This window comes from Corvus kubaryi, unplaced genomic scaffold (assembly GCF_017639235.1).
Source record: "Corvus kubaryi isolate FWS band 111438036 unplaced genomic scaffold, C.kubaryi_AGA036_p1.0 37398, whole genome shotgun sequence".
Taxonomy (NCBI): Eukaryota; Metazoa; Chordata; class Aves; order Passeriformes; family Corvidae; genus Corvus; species Corvus kubaryi.
The window spans coordinates 12,072,222-12,090,441 of NW_024581137.1; the positions used below are offsets into that span (position 1 = coordinate 12,072,222).

An 18,220-nucleotide genomic window follows, 5' to 3' on the forward strand; every position below is an offset into this window, starting at 1 on the left:
GAAGGAGAGCTGGTGGGACACAGCATAGGGTGTGCAGGCACTTGGTGCCCTCTCCTGGGCACGACAGAAAGATCCTTGTTTAGCCAATTCAGAGCATGGCCATGGAAATGGGGTCTTCTACACCTTAAACTGATTCCTCAGATGAATCAAAGATGCAGGTCAATCAGAGAAAAAGTTCACACATTTCCCAGAGAAGTCCTCAGCTGTTCAACTCCATTAAAATTCCTGACACAGCAGCGTGTTACATCACAACATTGTTTATTATGTAACTTTTTACAATACAAACAAAAATACAGAAATGCAGTATATGAATACAGCTAAATGCAAAATGGTGATGTTTTTCTTGAGGCCATATTCCCATTTCTAGTAAAATAAAGAAAGACTGCACACAGGTAGAAACAGGTTGGTAGTTAACTCCACAATTTTGCCTAGAAATGACCTATAAATGCGTTTTCCTGCTACTTACCATAAAATGTAAAAAGGGAGTTAAAGGAAAGTTTTACTCACTGGTTCCTACCATATGAAAGAAGCTATATTCTATTTAGGAGGGCCAATATATGGAAAAATATCTAAATTAAATGTTATTACAAAAAATGAAGCAGTAATGAAATCCTTCTGGCTAAAGAAGTTACTAAATGAGAATAGCATATATTTAAAGAATCCAAAACATAAAAGGGTTGTTATAAAAAGCTTAGGTGCACTGTAAGCTTACAACTTTTGTTTTCCATGTGTCCTTTTAAACAATGGAAGTGTCAAAAATAGGGTCAACTGTGTTAGACTAAATTACATTACTGTATATGCTGCACTGAATGGAATTCTTGTATTATAATAATAGAGAAGCATTGTTTGCATCATATTATGGCAATTTATCCTCACTAAAAACCGTCTAGAGTCCTGCATTTTTAGATATCCTGTAAACCGTCAAACCACCAGAACATGATTGTACAACAGTAAAATGTTTTCTTTTGCATTAAAATGACACCTGTTTAAAAAAAAAATGAAAGAAGGTACTTAGAGCTGTTATTTTTCCAAGTACACAACACCCTAGACAACTCAAGGCATCTCATTCTCCATCAAAATTAACAAAAATTTGTCATGCTGTTAAATCCATTATTATGGATACGACTGGTGCAAAATTGGTCAAACGGATCCAACAAACACTGATGTCCAGGCTGGCATATTGGCAACTAATACATAACTGGTGGTCAAAATGATGCACTTAAAATATCTTCCCTTTCTTCTTATTCTTTTCCAAGGTTCTAAAATGACATGAAAAAAAAAAAGTTTGTTAAATAATGCATACATGTTCTGATTTTTTCTTTTAATTACTAATATACACCTTTTAAAACAGGCATTTTAATGAGGCCTTACTGGTTGCAACACAATGGATGAAACTTGCTATGTACACAGTACTTGTACTGTGTGAATCAAACAGTGCAGTTATCACCAGATTTCCCCTCCCAAGGACTAGGGGAATTAAACACTTTAATTCTCAAAGCTTTAATTCTTCATCCCCCAGAAGTCTGATGCAATCTAGCAAGATGAACACTTATTTTTTACATAGATGTATTTATGTGTGGGTACCATGTTTTTGCGGCTAAAATCTGCTTTAGAAGCAAATAATCTTCCCACTATTGCTGAAATATGGTCATTTGTAACTAAAAGCAGTTCAAGATTTTTCTTGGCTTTTAAGTGACACCTCCACAGTGGTCAACAACCATGGATGGACCATTATTATCTCAGAAATTGCCTTTTAGCAGAAAGCTACAGATCTTTTACCATGAACTGCAGGACAAGACTCCAATTTACCTGGAAGAATTCTGTTGTTCCAAAATACGTTGTTGAGCCTCCCAGTTCGCTTTCTCGTCCTCAAACTGACGACGCTTTTCCTCCAACTCTTTGTGTTGTGCTTCCAAATTCTTTTTCATTTGCTCATGGCGTCGCTGCAGCTGTAGAAGATTATGAACAGAGTCAGTAAGTGCAGAAAACACAGCAACTTTTGGAACTGTAATAACAATATCAGTAGCTAAACGTACTAATGCAGCAAAATTATGTATTATATTTTTCTTTAGAGAAAGTAGCTCAGACTGAAAACTCTAAGGTGATAGGTACTGCCAATAACAGAAACCAAAAGGTTATTAATCCCATAACTTCATTTTACAGTTAATAGAAAATGCCCCAAATGCTGCCCAAGTTACAAATAGGATTTGTAAGCAGCTATGTTTGGCAAATAAAAGGAAATTTTAAAATACTTAGGTATTTGATGCAAACATTAAGCAGCAAATTGCAGAGCATTTGAGTACCAGTAATGCATAAAAGAGCAGCATCTTCGACTTTCTGTGCAGGGTAAAAACCCCAAAACATTGATTTCATCCTATAGCATTAATTATATTGTGGATCTATCTGGAAAAAAAATTAAGTGGATTAATTTATTCACTAATTAAATGAATCAGTATTATTGAAGAAGTGAATAGGCTACACTCCAAAACAGAATAAGAAGTCTCTCCTGCAAGTTGATGGGACAGACTGACAATCAAGTGTGTTGTATGTGAGGACGGAAATACTTCTCAGGAAAAGTGATTCCTTTTGTGTGGTGTAATGTTTTTCTGAACTGAGTTAAATCATAGAATGGTTTGGGTTGGAAGGGACCTTAAGGATCATCTAATTCCAACCCTCCCGCCAAGGGCAGGGACATATTTTAATACACCCAGTTGCTCAAAGTACCATCCAACCTGGCCTTGAACATGTCCAGGGATGGGGCATCCACAACTTCTCTGGACAACCTGTTCCAGTGCCTCGCCACTTTCATAATAAAGAACTTTCTCCTAATACCTGATCCAAACTTACTTTCTTTCAGCTTAGAGCCATTCCCCTTGTCCTGTCACTCCATACCCTTGTAAATAGTCTCTTTCCATCTTTCTTGTAGGGTCCCTTCAGTACTGGAAGGCCACAACTGGGTCACCACAAAGCCTCCTCTTTTCCAAGCAAAGCAATTCCAATTCTCTCAGCCTTCACTCAATACAAGAGGTGCTCCATTCCTGTAATTGTGTTGGAGCAAGTCCAGAGGAGGCCACCAAGACACCGATGTCCTTTCTGTGCTGGGGACCCCAGAGCTGGATGCAGCACTCCAGGTGGGTTTTACCACAGTGGAAAAGAGGGGCAGAATCACCTCCCTTGACCTGATGTCCACACTTCAGAGAAAGTGATATAAAACTTCCTCTTTCTTTTACACAAACCCTTGAAAACGCATTTCCTTTTACACATTTTTACATGGCATACAAAGCCATGAATGGTGAAGAAAAAAGAAGAATCAATCGCATGAACATAAAGAGCTGGTATCACAGGATACACTCAGTCAAAAAGTCATGAGATAGTACATGAAAGCCAGAAATATTTTTGTTTGTTTTTCACATCATAAGGAGAACGTTCAGGCCAGAAGTATAAAAGGGTTCAAAAAGATTCAAGACAGAAACTGAGGAAGGATAAATCCAGTGAGTACAAAACCATGATCCTGATAAAACATCTAGCTTTAAAATCCTCAAATTGCTGACTGGTGTAACTTACCGTTTATATTCCCCCAAATCTATTCAGTTCTCAAAAAAAAAAAAAAAGAAAAAAAAGAAAAAAAAGAAACAAACCTAGATTGATTGTTTTTCTCCTCTGATCCAGTATGCCTTGGCTCCCTGCAGTGCCTAAGCTGCCAAGCATTCCAACTACCCTTCCAAGTTTCCCCCTTTTTCCTCAAATATGGAGCCAAACTTTCTTTAGGAACTTTGACAGTTCTGAACTTCTCTATTAGGATTCTTGTGATAAACTGTTTTCCCAAAACTAAGAAAATTAGTTTTGCTTAAACTTCTAATTATAATAGTCCCTTTAAAAAATCACTTTCAAAACCCCTTGAAGCCTGTATGAAACCAGTTTCACTGTGAGGGCTTCATCTGGAGATGACAGAAATCAGAGCTAAGTATCCATAAAGTTTGTTCAAATGATACCAGAACACTGACAAAAACATATCCCTGACTCTTCCTTCATCTAGTAATTCTCATTTAGTTGATTTCCTATAGGCATTGTGTCCAATTCCTGAAATACTTTTTCAATACACACAGCAAATTATCATTACTGCATTAGCTTATGTAAGCCATAAAGTCTCAAGAACTTTTAAAATCACATGGAAGAGTAAGCACAAAATATTCCAAAGAAAAGGGAGAAAAAGAGGGTAAGGAAGTTAAGGAGTATTTTAACAGGCTATAACTGAAAATAAAAATAGAACGCATGTGAACATTAAAATTACATTTTAAGTTCAGACTTATTTCAGCAAATACAACATGCTGAGAAAGGAGAATGGTGTTGTCTTTACACATAAAAGCCAAGTATGGAATCAATTCTGTTGCAAAGTCTTGGCAAAAAGTTCCATCTCTACACTTGTTCGGCCTCAAGTTATATTGGTGTTTAAAACATTTTGATTACCTCAGCTTCAGAGTCCTTCAGTTTCTGAACTTTTTCTTTAACTTTCATCTCGAACACCTGTTCCATTTCCATTTCCATTTTTTTCATTTTGGCTACATGCTCCCTCCTTTCCTCCTCCATCTGTGCCAACGGGCTCCTGCCATAAATCCAGAAGAAGTAGTTAGCTAGTAAGAACTTTTTTCCCTGTCTGTTACATTAGGGCATCTGGAAAAAGCAAGATAAAAATGCTGAAGCAGTAAGATAAATACATCGCCGTAGGCACTGCTAGCTTAAATTCAATTTGCATTGTTACATTAACTGTTTAGATAAGCTTTACTCAAAAAGACATTTCATACAATGTCTTTTCCTCCCCCACAACTGATTTACATTACATTTGGGTTAACAGAAACTCTTGACTTTCTATCTGTAGAACCACCTGGTCATGGGAAGAGAGGAAATCAATGTTATAACAAGAATAAGAAAATTAGCATCGTCCAAGTGATCTTCAGGCATCTTTGCCTTCCCCATAATTCAAATATATACAAAAATTAATGGACGTAACACGAAAATTAAGAGCGCTGCAGACTAAAGTCCTATTTTCTCTCTAAATCTTCATTGTTCCAAGTGAGCCCAAGAGTCATTTAACATTACAACTGTGTTGAATGCTCTGGTCATAGTTTTGATGAGAGATCAGCATCAAAAAAAAGGTTTGGGCAACTGAACATCGGTACTTCAAAGTGTTAGTTGGAAGATTTTCCTTTAGAAATCTATTAATAAACATAATGTATAAAAATAATGTACATTATTTTTAATTTTTCCTATTGTATCTTTTCCTGGATTCTACTGGATTTTTAAAGCTGTATAAGCCTGCTATCCATGTTATGGTGATATGGGTTTTAAATGGCAAGTTTCACTGTAAGTATCTAATAAAGCAGGATGATTGTGATCTAGTGATGATTGCTACACAGAGTTTTGTTAAAACTCTGCTGTTCCACAAAGAGCAATCAAAACAAATCACTGGCCTCTTGTTTCAGTTTTGGCTTAAAATGGCAAAGTTTTAACTATTGTGTTGGCAAAAATTAAGACCTGATTATATTTGGAATCGTTACAATCAACAAGCAGAGGATATCTAATGTAATGTATGCAAAAGTCACTCAGACCAGCAAATTGTAAAACAGAGGTGGCAAGCCTCAGTCCTACTAAAAATAAGATTTTTATTTTCATTTTCAAAAAAACCAAACAAAAGACAAAAACCCCAAAGAAACCCTGTTCTGATTCAAATCATGCAGAAAAAGCATTCTGAAACGAGAAAAATATTGGCTAACTTTCAGTGATAACTGAAGCATTATTAGCAGTATTGCTTTTAATTCAGAATTTGCCACGCATTCTGAAGGGAATGGAGGTTACATATCAAACCTAGTTAAGGTCTACTTTGACCATTACTGGCTCATTTTGTCCTTCCTGCTCACCCATTTTCACCATCTAACCATGCAGTGAAAGCAAGCAATGTCATATGAACTCAGGGCTGTATGAATTTTTTTCTTAAATATCAGTATTTTTAAAGCTAATAATTGGAGGGGGACAAGGAGCAAGAAAATGGCATTTCCATTAAAAAAAAATTAATATGAATCTGAATTAATAGTTGCAACATTTGGATTTGTGAGCAAAATGCTGTATAATATACAGAACTGAAACTGATCTTCAGTTTAATTTTTATTTCAGCCCTTCAAAAGGCCAACTGCTAGCAACCTTTTTCAAGGAAAAAATTAATGGTTAAGCACAGGTGAGGTATGATAATGCACAAAAATACTAAGAAAGTGAAGGAAGAGGTGAGAGGTGAGTAGCAGTACTTGTGGAAGCTAAGCAGCTGTCAAAACAAGACTATTTTCTTTTAGAAATGTAAAGTTCTCAAATGCAACTGCTCTTCAAAAATTAATCTACAAAGTAGAGTAAATACTGACAAATCATTGCTGCAGTTTTAACTTGAAAAGGGAGCAGAACAGTCCTTTGATTGACAACTTAGTAATCCAATGGGGATGTCATGCAAGCTGTGTTTGAGAAAGCGGTAAAAGTCTGGACAGAAAATTTGATTAACTGACAAGAGAGCATTTACAGCTGAGAGCTTTACAAGATAGGACACAACTGGCTTTGTTAGGTCTTAAGTATGTGACACGGGTAAAAGCACATCACCCTGTATTTGAGGACAAAATTATACATGAGACTTAAAAAAACCCAAAAAACCACAAAAAAAACCCCAAGTTTTTTCACTGAAGGGGAAAAAACCCCACAAACCACTAAATAAAGATGTAAAACCTTTAACTGATTTCAGAGGACATGTGCTCTAGTAACAGTCCTCTAAGTTATTCTGCAAAAATTAAAAATTATTCTAGATATGTGCAAAGTGGAATCTCTGCAAGCAGGTCATAAGATAAAATCATAGTCAGAAATTACTGAAGTTACTAAATCCCCAATTCAATGAAGAATTGTAAATTTAGAGGTAAGGATGAAAATTCCACTAATTCTTTATAAGTATCTATATAAAGATGACTGAGCTATGGATAGGAACTGGGGGAATTCCATAATTTATGCACTTCTATTGATTTTTGAAATTTGACCAAATTTGACTTGAATCTTAGCTAAAAGGCTTCTAAAGAGGATGGGTTTTTACAGAGGTATTTGTCACTGTAAGCATTTATAAATTCCTAAAATTTATGGCAGCACAGCTTTAGGGAAAAAAAAATAAACAAACCAACTGCTAGGGGAAAAAACAATGCCAAGAGCAGGATACGAGGAAACTGTTTTAAATTTGAAACATCAAACAGTGAAATCCTTTTTGTGTTTATAGAATTTTTGTCTTAAGTTTTTTGGAAAAATTTAAATGACCACTTACATGCCTTCAACTGTGTCAAATCTAAAAAACAAAAAATACAGAGGCTTAGCTTAGCATACTTAAATAAAACCACAAAACCAAAAAGCAATAATTAAAAAAGTAAATTCAATATTAATAGATTCCTAAAGCTAATTATGTGCTTCCCCCAAAAGCAAATTTTTCATACTAAAAGGAAAAACTGTTAGTTAAAGCTTGTTATATTTATTTCAAATTCAGCTAGTTAATCACTACACCAAGTCAATGCTAACACAGGTTTGATGTGCAGATGCTTTCAGGAATAGTTTTCCTACAACATCTATGCTTTTAAAGAGATTTTAAATATTTTAGTGACATGAACCACCACTTGCTCTAAACAAGTTCTCGGAAACCAATGCCACCTGGAGGCTTATCTCCTCGTTTAGAATTTGTCAGCTAGCACAGGACAGTGTATTGAACGCCCGGGAATGTTCTGGCGCTGCAGGAAGAGCACTTGGCTCCCACGGCCAGCAGAGGTCTCAGCGGCGGCTCGGCTGCAGTGCCACCTCCTCCGGGCACCGGGATGCTTCACCCAGGGTGCCTCGGCTCAGCGCAAAACGGGCTGAAAACAAGCTCTGATCTCACCATCCTGTCAGATGGGCTTCATGACATTAGAGCTGCTTCACAGAACTCACCAAGAATACAGGCAAAAGGAGCTGGAAGTGGTCCGGGTTTAGCAGTCAGAAGGACCTGAGCACTGTGTATTTTGTTACCCTGGATCGATGATGGATAAGGCCCATCTTTACAATGTACAATATGACATATAAAAGATGTCATTTCAATAAAAAAAATACGATTTTCACTGACGATAGCAGCTTCACACAGCAAACCAAAAATATTTCCCAAATTACAACTTCTAAATTTCAGAGCAAATGCCAATTTTCTCACGTCACATAGTACAGATGTAAAATTACAATTACCACATAATTTAAAGAGACAAGTTATCTACATATGTGAAGACTACCCTTGACATCTTATTTTTTTAATGGTTAGGATGATATTGAAAATATGAAAAATCAGACTAAACCTAAAATACAAAAAAGGTCCAAAACCATGGAAAATACATGCTTTGGATCGCTCTTAGGTTAACAAGTTACCTACAGAACAGTCAAGTTTCACCAAATCAAAGGAGGCAAATCAGAGATAAAATTATTAACTGGATAGAAAAAACCTATTTCAATTCATCTGCACAGTATTATTAAAACTTCTAACACATACTTCTATTTGTTTTCACATTTGCATTTTTGTCTAAAGAAATATGTTAACAGCTGCATGAAAAACTGAGATCTGCTACGATCATAAAAATACAGCTGTTTTAAAGGTACAAAAGGTCAATCCAGCCTCCAACAGCTGCCAGCAGGAGATACTTTTGGAAAAGTACAAGCACCACTGCATGTATGTATATCTCCTGGTATGTCTGCCCTCCCAGTCTCCAAAAAACCAGCAGCTTAGAGTTTCCAGAGCCAGGGGGTGTATATGTGTTTAACCATATGCTTGTAATACCAGCAGGCAGCATCAGAGCACGTCTCCATCCTCACACAGAGACACAGGATCTGTCTCCCATGAAAGAATCGACACTGCCCCATTTTGAGACACAGATACTTCTTCCAAAAGGCAAGCAGGCAAGCATAAAATTCCTAAGGGGAGGCACAGATAAACTGTTAATATCTGTTCATCCCCCTCAATTTCCAGGAGGCACACGGTTATCAGGAAAATTCCTTTTACGCTGCTTCAACTATACTAGATTAAAAAACCAAAAGCTGCAAAAACACACTGAAGCCTAAAAAGCATGTTAAAGCTTAAAAGGAATTGCTGCAACTCAACATACAGTTAAGGTAAAAACAGAAAAATAGCATCAGCTGCTTCAAAACCAGCACATGCATTCAAGAATTTCATGTATTTACTTATTAGGTCACCCTGTGTTCTGGGGAACAAACTCTTACAAAATGTTCAAAATACTCTTTGTAAGTTTGCAATAGACTTTGCCATCTTTAAGATGGCTGAATCAAACTGCAATAATTTACTGATTCTCTTGAACAAAAAAAAAAACCCTGACAGCAAAGAGCATCAGTTGTATTTATTCATCTCTGAGCTACAGTACTGCAGTGTTCCAAGTAACAGATTTCTAATGAAGAAAATAGTTCCAGAAGGCACATTCACCTGGAAATATTCAGGTGGGACAGCACAGTGATCTGAAGTGACAGGAGATGCAAAATAAGCATGCTTCAGAAAGCAAAATAATTCCAGATCCTCTTAGTGTAGGTTCTGGCTCCAATAAAAAGGATCAGCAATGCTATCAGAAAGTGAGTGGGGTGGAAGGGTGAACGAAGGTCACAAAGAGTTTTAAAACCTACTCACAGATGCGTTTTTGTATAAAATAACATCTTATTGTGTCTGCAACATGGGAATAAAAAAATTATTTTAAAAAAAAGTCACTGTTCTTTCTAAGAATGCAGAATAACCAGTCCTTACTTGGATGAGGTAACAGACTGAGTTTGTAGGTGCAGACTAACACAAAACAAAAAACGGTGAAAGTGTTATCACTGAAATTCAGATTTTTCAAAGTCTAAGGAAAACAAACTAAGATTTTGAAAGGTATATAAGAAACCCCAGTATTTAACAACACACAGAAAAATGTAAACAACTTCCTTTGATAATCCCAAATAACAATGGGGAAAAAAGTTAATAATAGTACAGTAAAAAGCATAGTAATAGCAAGTTAGAAGTCCTGGAGGAAATGCAGAATCTTCTCTTCTGCACTTCTATTACTACATTTTCACCTGACATACTTGCTATGTGCACTCAGAAGCCTTGAGATATGAGTCAGGGATAACATGATGGCAAGAAACATAACAGTGAGAAGAAGTAACCACAGTGTTATGGACACACATATTTGAAAACCAGTATTTTTAAGACTTGACCTCATTAGAAACTCTACTTAAATTCAAGTACACTTCTGAAGAGTTGCTATAACTGACATAAACTATTACATTTTTTGTCAGTGCTGAGCAGTGATGTCTCATGTAAGCTCACACTAGATGAAACTAAGTCATGTCCACTTAAATCATTCCCTCACAGCCACTTTAAAAGCATTAACAGAGTGTACAATAGACATTTCTTTAGTGAAAAATGGCTCTGTAGCTGTCATATGGATGAAAATAGCAGGTATTTCCAACTAATTTCAGGGATCTTTTTCAGGAAGAAGAGTTGTAACCTTGCATACCAAGCTGAAAAGAACAGTACCCTATATTTCCACAGAGAAATTTGTACTTAAATATAGTACAACAAATAAGAGCATCACTAATTATTAATTATTTAATCACTAATTGCTATTGCTACAGTTACTACATGCAGAGCAGGACATTTAAAAGTGTAGCTATTCTCAAATAGCACTATACAATTCAGAATACAGTTGAGCCTACTTTTAAACCTTTCAATAACTTCAACAGGTTGGCAAATAACTTCTTGTGAGAGGTTAATAAAAATTACATATCAGGGTTTGAAAACAGCAGCTAAAAAAGTGCCCAAACACTGTGTTGCAACTCACTTCTCACAAAAGATAATGATGTCGCAATAATTTCCCTGCCATGGTAAGCAGCCACGTGAGTAGCCAGAGCAGCATTTCAAAGATGACAGTAGCAGGTCTGCACTTTCAGAGTTTATAAACAAATATGAATCCATTCTTCTCAAAAATATCCTTGACACTGAGTACTGATCATTCACACAGAAGAATCAATAATTCCAAAAGTAACATGTAAACCAAAATAGAAACACTAATGCACAAAAACTTAGCAGTACCAGAGAAATAAAACTCCACGTAAATGTAAGGGTTCTCTTCAAAACTGAATCTATTAATTAACATGTTCAGTGAAACTAGTGTAAACCTCAGTGAAGGAGGAAAAAACCCCAAATTACAAGTAAACAAGAGGCATATAGTTTCAGACACAGCAAAGAGACAACTGACTGAAGGCTATAGACATACAAACCCACCACCACCTCTCCCCAAAAAACCCAAAACTGAAAATACCACCACACATTCACAAAACCAATCCAACAAGAAGAGGAGAGTAAAAAGATTAAAGTGCAATACAGACTTAACAGGAACTTACTTTGTTAGCTGCCCCTTATTTTTGTTGTTGTCAACACCGTTGTACGTAACAGCTGCCAGTTTTCTGCTTCTGTAGTTCTCATAATGTACATTGTTAGTGACATCCTTCAAGTCCTGCATATGAGTTCTGTCAATAAGTGTAATTTATCAGCTTAGTGCACAAATACAAAACACTGTCCGAAAAATCAGTCCACGTTCATTTTGCAGATTGACTTGAATTGAATTATATCTCTCCATTAACATCCCATTCCCCATGATGTTGTTACTCTACTATTTGAATCACAGCTGTCAAGACAGCAAAGGCACAGAAATTCCACATTATTTTGCACTGAACTATCTAAAGCTTGCAATATTCCAAACACTAACTTACAGGGCCAGTCTTTGGAAAGTTTGAGTTCTGTGGATAAACTTGCAGGTATTTGATAGGCAGATAAGAAAACTGTGTATTACTACTGCAGTAGGTGAGAAAAAGCATGTCAGGCAAGAAACAACAAGCCAAAACTTCCTAGTTTCTATCTTTTAATCCTACAAAAGCGAAAAATGTTAAGCTCAAGACTAAGCTAAAAGCATTAGTTTCTTTTCACAATTTTCCATTGTCAGCCTGGAGAAAAGCAAAGCTCAGTATCAAACCAACAGTTGTTACAGCAGATGTCTAGTGGACTGCTGGGAGCACAGGACTCAGGACCTAACACAACAAAGCACAGGTAGTCTTGCTTTAGGTAAATTTTCAGTGCTAAATCTTTTAGAAAATGCCTACAACTAAGTACAAATCAGCACTAACATGTAACTCAGGTTCCTATGGACTATCACAATATTCCAGAACAAGTAATCACAAAAAATTCACTATCAACACCACTGCTTGCTAAATATGTGGTTAAACAAGATACCATAAAATGTAAGATAACTGTTTGCAATTAAAAAAATGGGAATTCATATGAACTCACTATCTCAAATTCTTTTTTCTCCAATATACAATTTCCCAATCTCTCAGACATACCAGAGAACTTAATGTTACCTGTCAGTTACTTACCTTATCAACATGTTCCTCAGAATTGTGAAGTCACAGTGTTCACCATTTTCAACTGCAAGAAGACATAAGCTTTTGTTGAGATGTCAACCAAAATCTGTGCCTTACACAGAGGTAGTAAGATGTCATCCATCTACATTCATTCCACCAACAAATTACTTCTACAGCCTTTCCTTACTCAAACATGTGTTAGCAGAAGGAAAGCAATAATAATATAACTATATTAATGTGTCTAACTAGCAGAATTCCTATGCTCCGCTAAGCCATACTGGCAAACTGTACTCTGAGTCAGTGCAGCAGAATAAGCTACCACAACAGAAACACAGTTTTGCCAGTTTAACTGTTTGATCACTTGGATGCCTACTAGTACAGCTGTGCAAGGATCAGACACTAACTGAAGACCTCAGTCTAGATCCAGCTATACCCAAAAACCTTTAAAAGACAGACTCAACCTGTTTCTCCCTGTGCAATAAGTTGCAGAAGTCTTTATTTTAATTTTAATATAGCTTTAGCTCTTTATTAATGAAGCAAAGGAAGGTTGTGTGTATTGTGAATTTGATGCACCTACCTAGAGATCAAGAGAGAACTAGCAGCTGTCATTAGATGCCACCTATTCCACTGAGCTTATCATCCCACTAATGTAGAAGAGGCTGATGCTGTGAGTGGCATTTCCCTGAGAGATCATGAAATGACACTGGATAAAAATGCACATTCCAGAACTCCCTGATGTGCAGACAGAGAAGGCAACACACAAAGCTCTTAGCGCACACAAAATAAAGGCACAGGGCAGGTTCCAATGTGCCTCTGAAGTTAAGACAGACATTTTCATGGGGAGGCGAGAAAAAAACAGGATGAAGGAATTAAAATCGCCCAAGTAAATTCAGTGAGTCCTACAGAAAAATGCAGAACATTGCCACTTTGTGTGTTCATTATTGCATTATTTTAATCCATGGTTTTACAGAGAGTGGTAAATTCCGCTCAGATGGTACATGAAGTCATACTCTCAAAAAAGCAGCATCTTGGTCCTTAGCTGACAGACTGCAAGCCACTCCAAGAGGTTCCTTTCAGTTAGGCTAGCTCTTCCCTTCCAAAAGTCATACAGTCGCGAACATGAAACCTTTCAGAAATTTGTTTTGAAATAAAGAAAAGCAGCACTATTTTGCACATCTCCAAATGCCAACACAAGAGCCTGAAATAAAGCTTGATCCTCTGTGATGCAGCTGGTTTTTACTTTCTGCCAAACCTCATTTCCTGCCAGACATGTACTTCAAAGTGTTACAGCATTCCTTTTTAAAGTACTGGTCCATACACTACTTGTTGGCTGGGGTTTTTTTCTGTTTTATACTGCATCCAATTTATAGTCCATTGCCCTTGGAAGGCAGAAATAGCGAGGAAAAAAATATTCTCTTTATTCAATACATGCACACCAAAGGAAAAAACTCAATGATCATGGAAAAACAGTCTAAGAGTGATTGTTTTACTACAGAGCATGGTGCAAGTCATGCCATGTGCCATTTGAAATATATGAATGGCATTAAAGCACAAGAAATGGTTGCCAGAACATAAAATAATCTTCAAGTCTCTATAACAGTAGAAAGTAAGTTTTAAACAAAGTTAAAAAAAAAACCCAGAAAAAGAAAGAAAAAAGTATTCTATTCATTACCAGGTACCTTTCTGTTGCTACACCCCAGCACTTAAGACTCAGATGTTTTAGGGAAAACTGAATTTGAATTTATGACAATAGAACTGATCAAATTAATATTTATAATGTGAATACTGTAGAAAGAATAATTTAATACACAAGTTTTAGATGAAGGTAATTAAGGTAAGAAAGCTAGAAAACAACTGTAATTTAAGCCACATCATCACCTGCAGTAAATTACTACAGGTTTTACAATTCCTCACTGAGGCTTCAACAGAAATCTGCTTGCAAAGTTACGCGTTGCCAAAACCTTTACCTTGGTCCAATAGTGTCAGAATAACAAAATGATATATTAAATTCATTTCCAGATCAAAGACGATTCAAATTAAGCATTTCAAACATTTAAAATACAGGCTCATGTCTAGTAAGTTTTAAATGGATTAAAAAAATCACAAGAAAGCCTTACCTTCTGCAACACCCCATGGGTACTGCCTTCCTCTAACTCTCTTGCCATTGACTTCAATGATCGTATTACTACCTACCACAGCAAGAGGTAAACGGTCCTACAAGATAAAGTACGACTTTAAAAATCAAAATCTACTGCCAAAAGATACTGAAAGCATGCCCATGTATCAACTTGACATAAGCCAGGTCAGTGCTGTAACTCTGCAATGCAGCTACCCCAGAAGTGCAAGAATAGTGATGTTCATTGACCTCTGCCCAGTTGAATGACTTATATATACACACACTCCCCTTCTGAATTCCTTATGCTGCTGGATTCTGTAAATCTAGTTAAGAAACAGACATCACTGTTAGTAAGCTAAGCAAGAGGCAAACCATTTCCTATTTACTCAACTGCACCATTATTTACCAATTCATATTCCCGCTGGCTACTAGGGCTGCTACTTTGACTAGATCTTGTACCCAGCTTACAAAGGTTTGGCAAATAACTAAATCAAGTTCTTGTTCTCAGCTAAACCAAGAATGCTTCCAGTCTAACAAGCAACAAAGGAGCCAAGAGCAGCTTCAAGGGGCAGAAAGGGACACGGTACAAAGCTAAGTACTCTGCACTTCTGCCTTTGCTTTTATTCTGCTCTTCTCTAGGCTTAGTCCCAGAACATCTTCCATTTTTGTACTATTTGTGTTTATCTATCCTACGAGATTTCCCCAGTAACAAAAAAATTTAAAAGATCTTACAAGCTGTTATAGCTACTGAACAAACAGAAGCAAGGCTCAAGAAACATATACAACATGGACTCCAACATGAAAGAACAAACTGAAAACATGAGTAAACTAAGAAAAGCCTTTCAACATCCTGACAGTCCTTTTGATTTTCTTTAGCCATTCATCTCCATTAAGGTTTCAGTGTATCAATCAGCCAGAGTGCTATTAGCTGTAATGCACACACTTCATGCCACTGCACACCTCCGTCTGAACGACAACCCTTGCCTCCTTCAAAGCTCAGAACTGAAAAAAATTGTGGTAGGCGGATAGAAGTCAAATTAGGATGAATTTTAAAAAGTCATCTTTAAGAGCTCATTAATGAACATGTCATCTAGTGCTCTCATTCTGAATTTTAGCCATTGAAGGACTTAGACAGATGACTTGATAATGTCATTCACTGCTTCTGATAAGGAACAATGACCCCCTTAGGACAGCTTTACATCTGATTTCTATCTTCTAAACATTTTGGTGGGCTCTTCATTAACAACAGAATGCTTTTCAAACTCAACCCCCCCTTGCCCCTCCATAAGCACTTCTTCAAAAGAAAATTAGTTTACCTTTATCTTTTTAACAATCTTATTTTCTTCTTCATCATCTGTTTCTGGAAATTCATATATTTTAATTTTGTGCTCTTGGATTTCTTTCATTATCTAGAAACAAAATTATTATTTGTTTGAGGATTTTTTTGCTGCAGTCTGCTTCTCCTCCTTCTGTCAGATATGTAAAATCCTTTAGATTTAGGTGACTTAAATTACAACATAGAACTTACACATGTTTAACACCCAAGGGCTTCACAGTATGACCATCTCTTCTTAGCCAGGAGAAGACATAATCAGAGCTAGAGTCTCCCAGCTACCAGAATATTATCCACCAGTACAAGACAGCAAAAATTAATACTGGTTTTCTACAACGGGACAAGTAAGAGGTTTACCCTAATGGGAATTCTACCTGCATACAATTAGGTGCAAAACCTAATACAACACAAATTGTCAGACTAGGCTCACAATTGAGTCCCTTAAAAAACCCAAATATTTGAATGGATAATCGCAGGCACACTTTATCCCTTTGAGGTCCCACAATGGCTACTGCTGTCGCTCCTATTCTTTTCTGTTTCTAGCACACCTGACCATCAGGTGCTTGAAGCAGGATCACCTGCCTATTTTAATAGAGCTTGTGACTGATAGACTAACTAGCAGTTAGTAGTGTTGAAAAATACTTGCAAGCATTAATGGAAATTTAAGAATAACTGAGAGCATCATCAAAAAAGTGACTACTGTTTTGATGCTCTATTTGTCTGAAGGGTATTTTTAAAAACAAGCTGATTAGTTTTGCAGAATTTTAGAATGTAAAAATATTAGACCATTTAGCTGACAGCTGCACTGCAGAGCCCTGGGGAATATTTCTGGCTCATGGGCTTGCAGTCTTAAGAGAACTTAAGTTTCTAAATCATGCAAGGACTTATTTTCAAAGTTTGGTTTGGGAAAGTCTCCCCTATTTAACATCCACTCATTGATAAAGCTGCTTATATGTTTAGAAATATTCAGCGTTCTACTATTTTTTACTTCCATTTTGTAATCTAATTTTTAATCTAACATAATTAAATCAAGAGTTTTACACACAACATCTCTAAATGCCACCTTCTTTTCAGAACTCTGTGTTCTTCTAAACTAGGACTTGACAGAGTTCAGTAAAACAAACTTTATGTCTTGTCTTGTTCTGGGTCCTCCTTGTCCTCTTCATACAATACTACAAAGCTTAACTATTCTACTCTGATTAAGTAGCTGAAAATGAAACATAAACCACTTGTAGACACTCACAGCAAATATATTCTACAAGTACAAAGACATTGTATCAGTTGTATCAATGTTAAAATTATCTCACCATCTTTAAAATGCATCACCACACTCAAGAGTGAACAGGTTTACTGATTCTCATCTAGTACCTGACGTATCTTTAATAAATGCACTGCATCAATGTGGAAGTGAACACCACAGTGCAATCAGTAGTACTGTGATACTGCTGAATACCTTCTTTTTTTTTTAACACACTTCTGTTAGGCACCTAAATCTTGAAAGCTTTTTTCCTCCCTTACTGATTTTTATCTCAGCAGTGAATTATTTCACTTGCCAAGAAACACACTATACTTGAAACCTCTTCCCCTGAGGACAGAAACAGGATTATTTCACCAAGAATTATAATTAAATCTAGAGATATAAATTACTTAGTTTTGCTGTCTCGAGTTATTGCTTCAGGGTTTAAACTTTGCATGCAAGTTAAATCTCACCATTTCCATAGATATCAACTTACTAAATTATCCTATGTTGTCAATATTAATTTTTCAACTCACCTGTTTTTTAAATTGTTGGCATTCCTCAGGTGTAAGTGTGTCTGCTTTGGCAATAAGTGGAATGATATTCACTTTTTCATGCAGGCGCTTCATGAACTCTATATCCAAAGGCTTAAGTCTGAAATACAGCATTAGAGCTTTGCGATTTATATTAATTAAACAAGATTGTACAAATGATGAGATTTGTCCTGACAACTACTCTTAAGACACTGATTTATGAGTGACAGATGACTGAAAATGAAAAGGCTACCTGCAATTATTACAGGAAATCCCCTAGATTGTATAATATTAATATTACTTAGCAGTCATGAGACTTCTCCTAGCTGAAATTACACTCATTTAAGCAAGTGATAAGAACTCTCTTATGAAGGTAGTAAAGTTTGTGTTATTAGCTGGAAGATAATCCCACTTAAAGCCTGACTGATAAGAGATCACAGTTCTGAATTATGCTCTGTTCAGACACAGCTGCAGGTTCTGAAAGCCATGTCTTAGTATGCTTCTTCTTGAGAGTGGGCTAGGAA

The 18,220-nt window shown here is 36.4% G+C and overlaps 1 protein-coding gene across 5 annotated transcripts in view; it reads right to left on the minus strand.

Moving 5' to 3' along the window:
* Positions 1–241: 241 nt before the first annotated feature.
* Positions 242–18,220, minus strand: part of SEPTIN7 (septin 7) — an 80,194-nt gene continuing 62,215 nt past the window's right edge. For 4 of the 5 annotated variants that reach the window (XM_042044607.1, XM_042044610.1, XM_042044611.1 and 1 more), the window contains 9 exons: positions 17,700–17,817; positions 15,910–16,002; positions 14,595–14,691; positions 12,490–12,541; positions 11,461–11,586; positions 7,337–7,357; positions 4,468–4,603; positions 1,810–1,949; positions 242–1,259 (listed from right to left, as the gene is read on the minus strand). In XM_042044607.1, coding sequence (XP_041900541.1) covers positions 1,220–1,259; positions 1,810–1,949; positions 4,468–4,603; positions 7,337–7,357; positions 11,461–11,586; positions 12,490–12,541; positions 14,595–14,691; positions 15,910–16,002; positions 17,700–17,817 — 823 coding nt within the window. In that variant the 3' untranslated portion in view covers positions 242–1,219. The remainder of the gene's footprint in view (positions 1,260–1,809; positions 1,950–4,467; positions 4,604–7,336; positions 7,358–11,460; positions 11,587–12,489; positions 12,542–14,594; positions 14,692–15,909; positions 16,003–17,699; positions 17,818–18,220) is intronic. The other variant, XM_042044608.1, reaches the window with a different exon arrangement.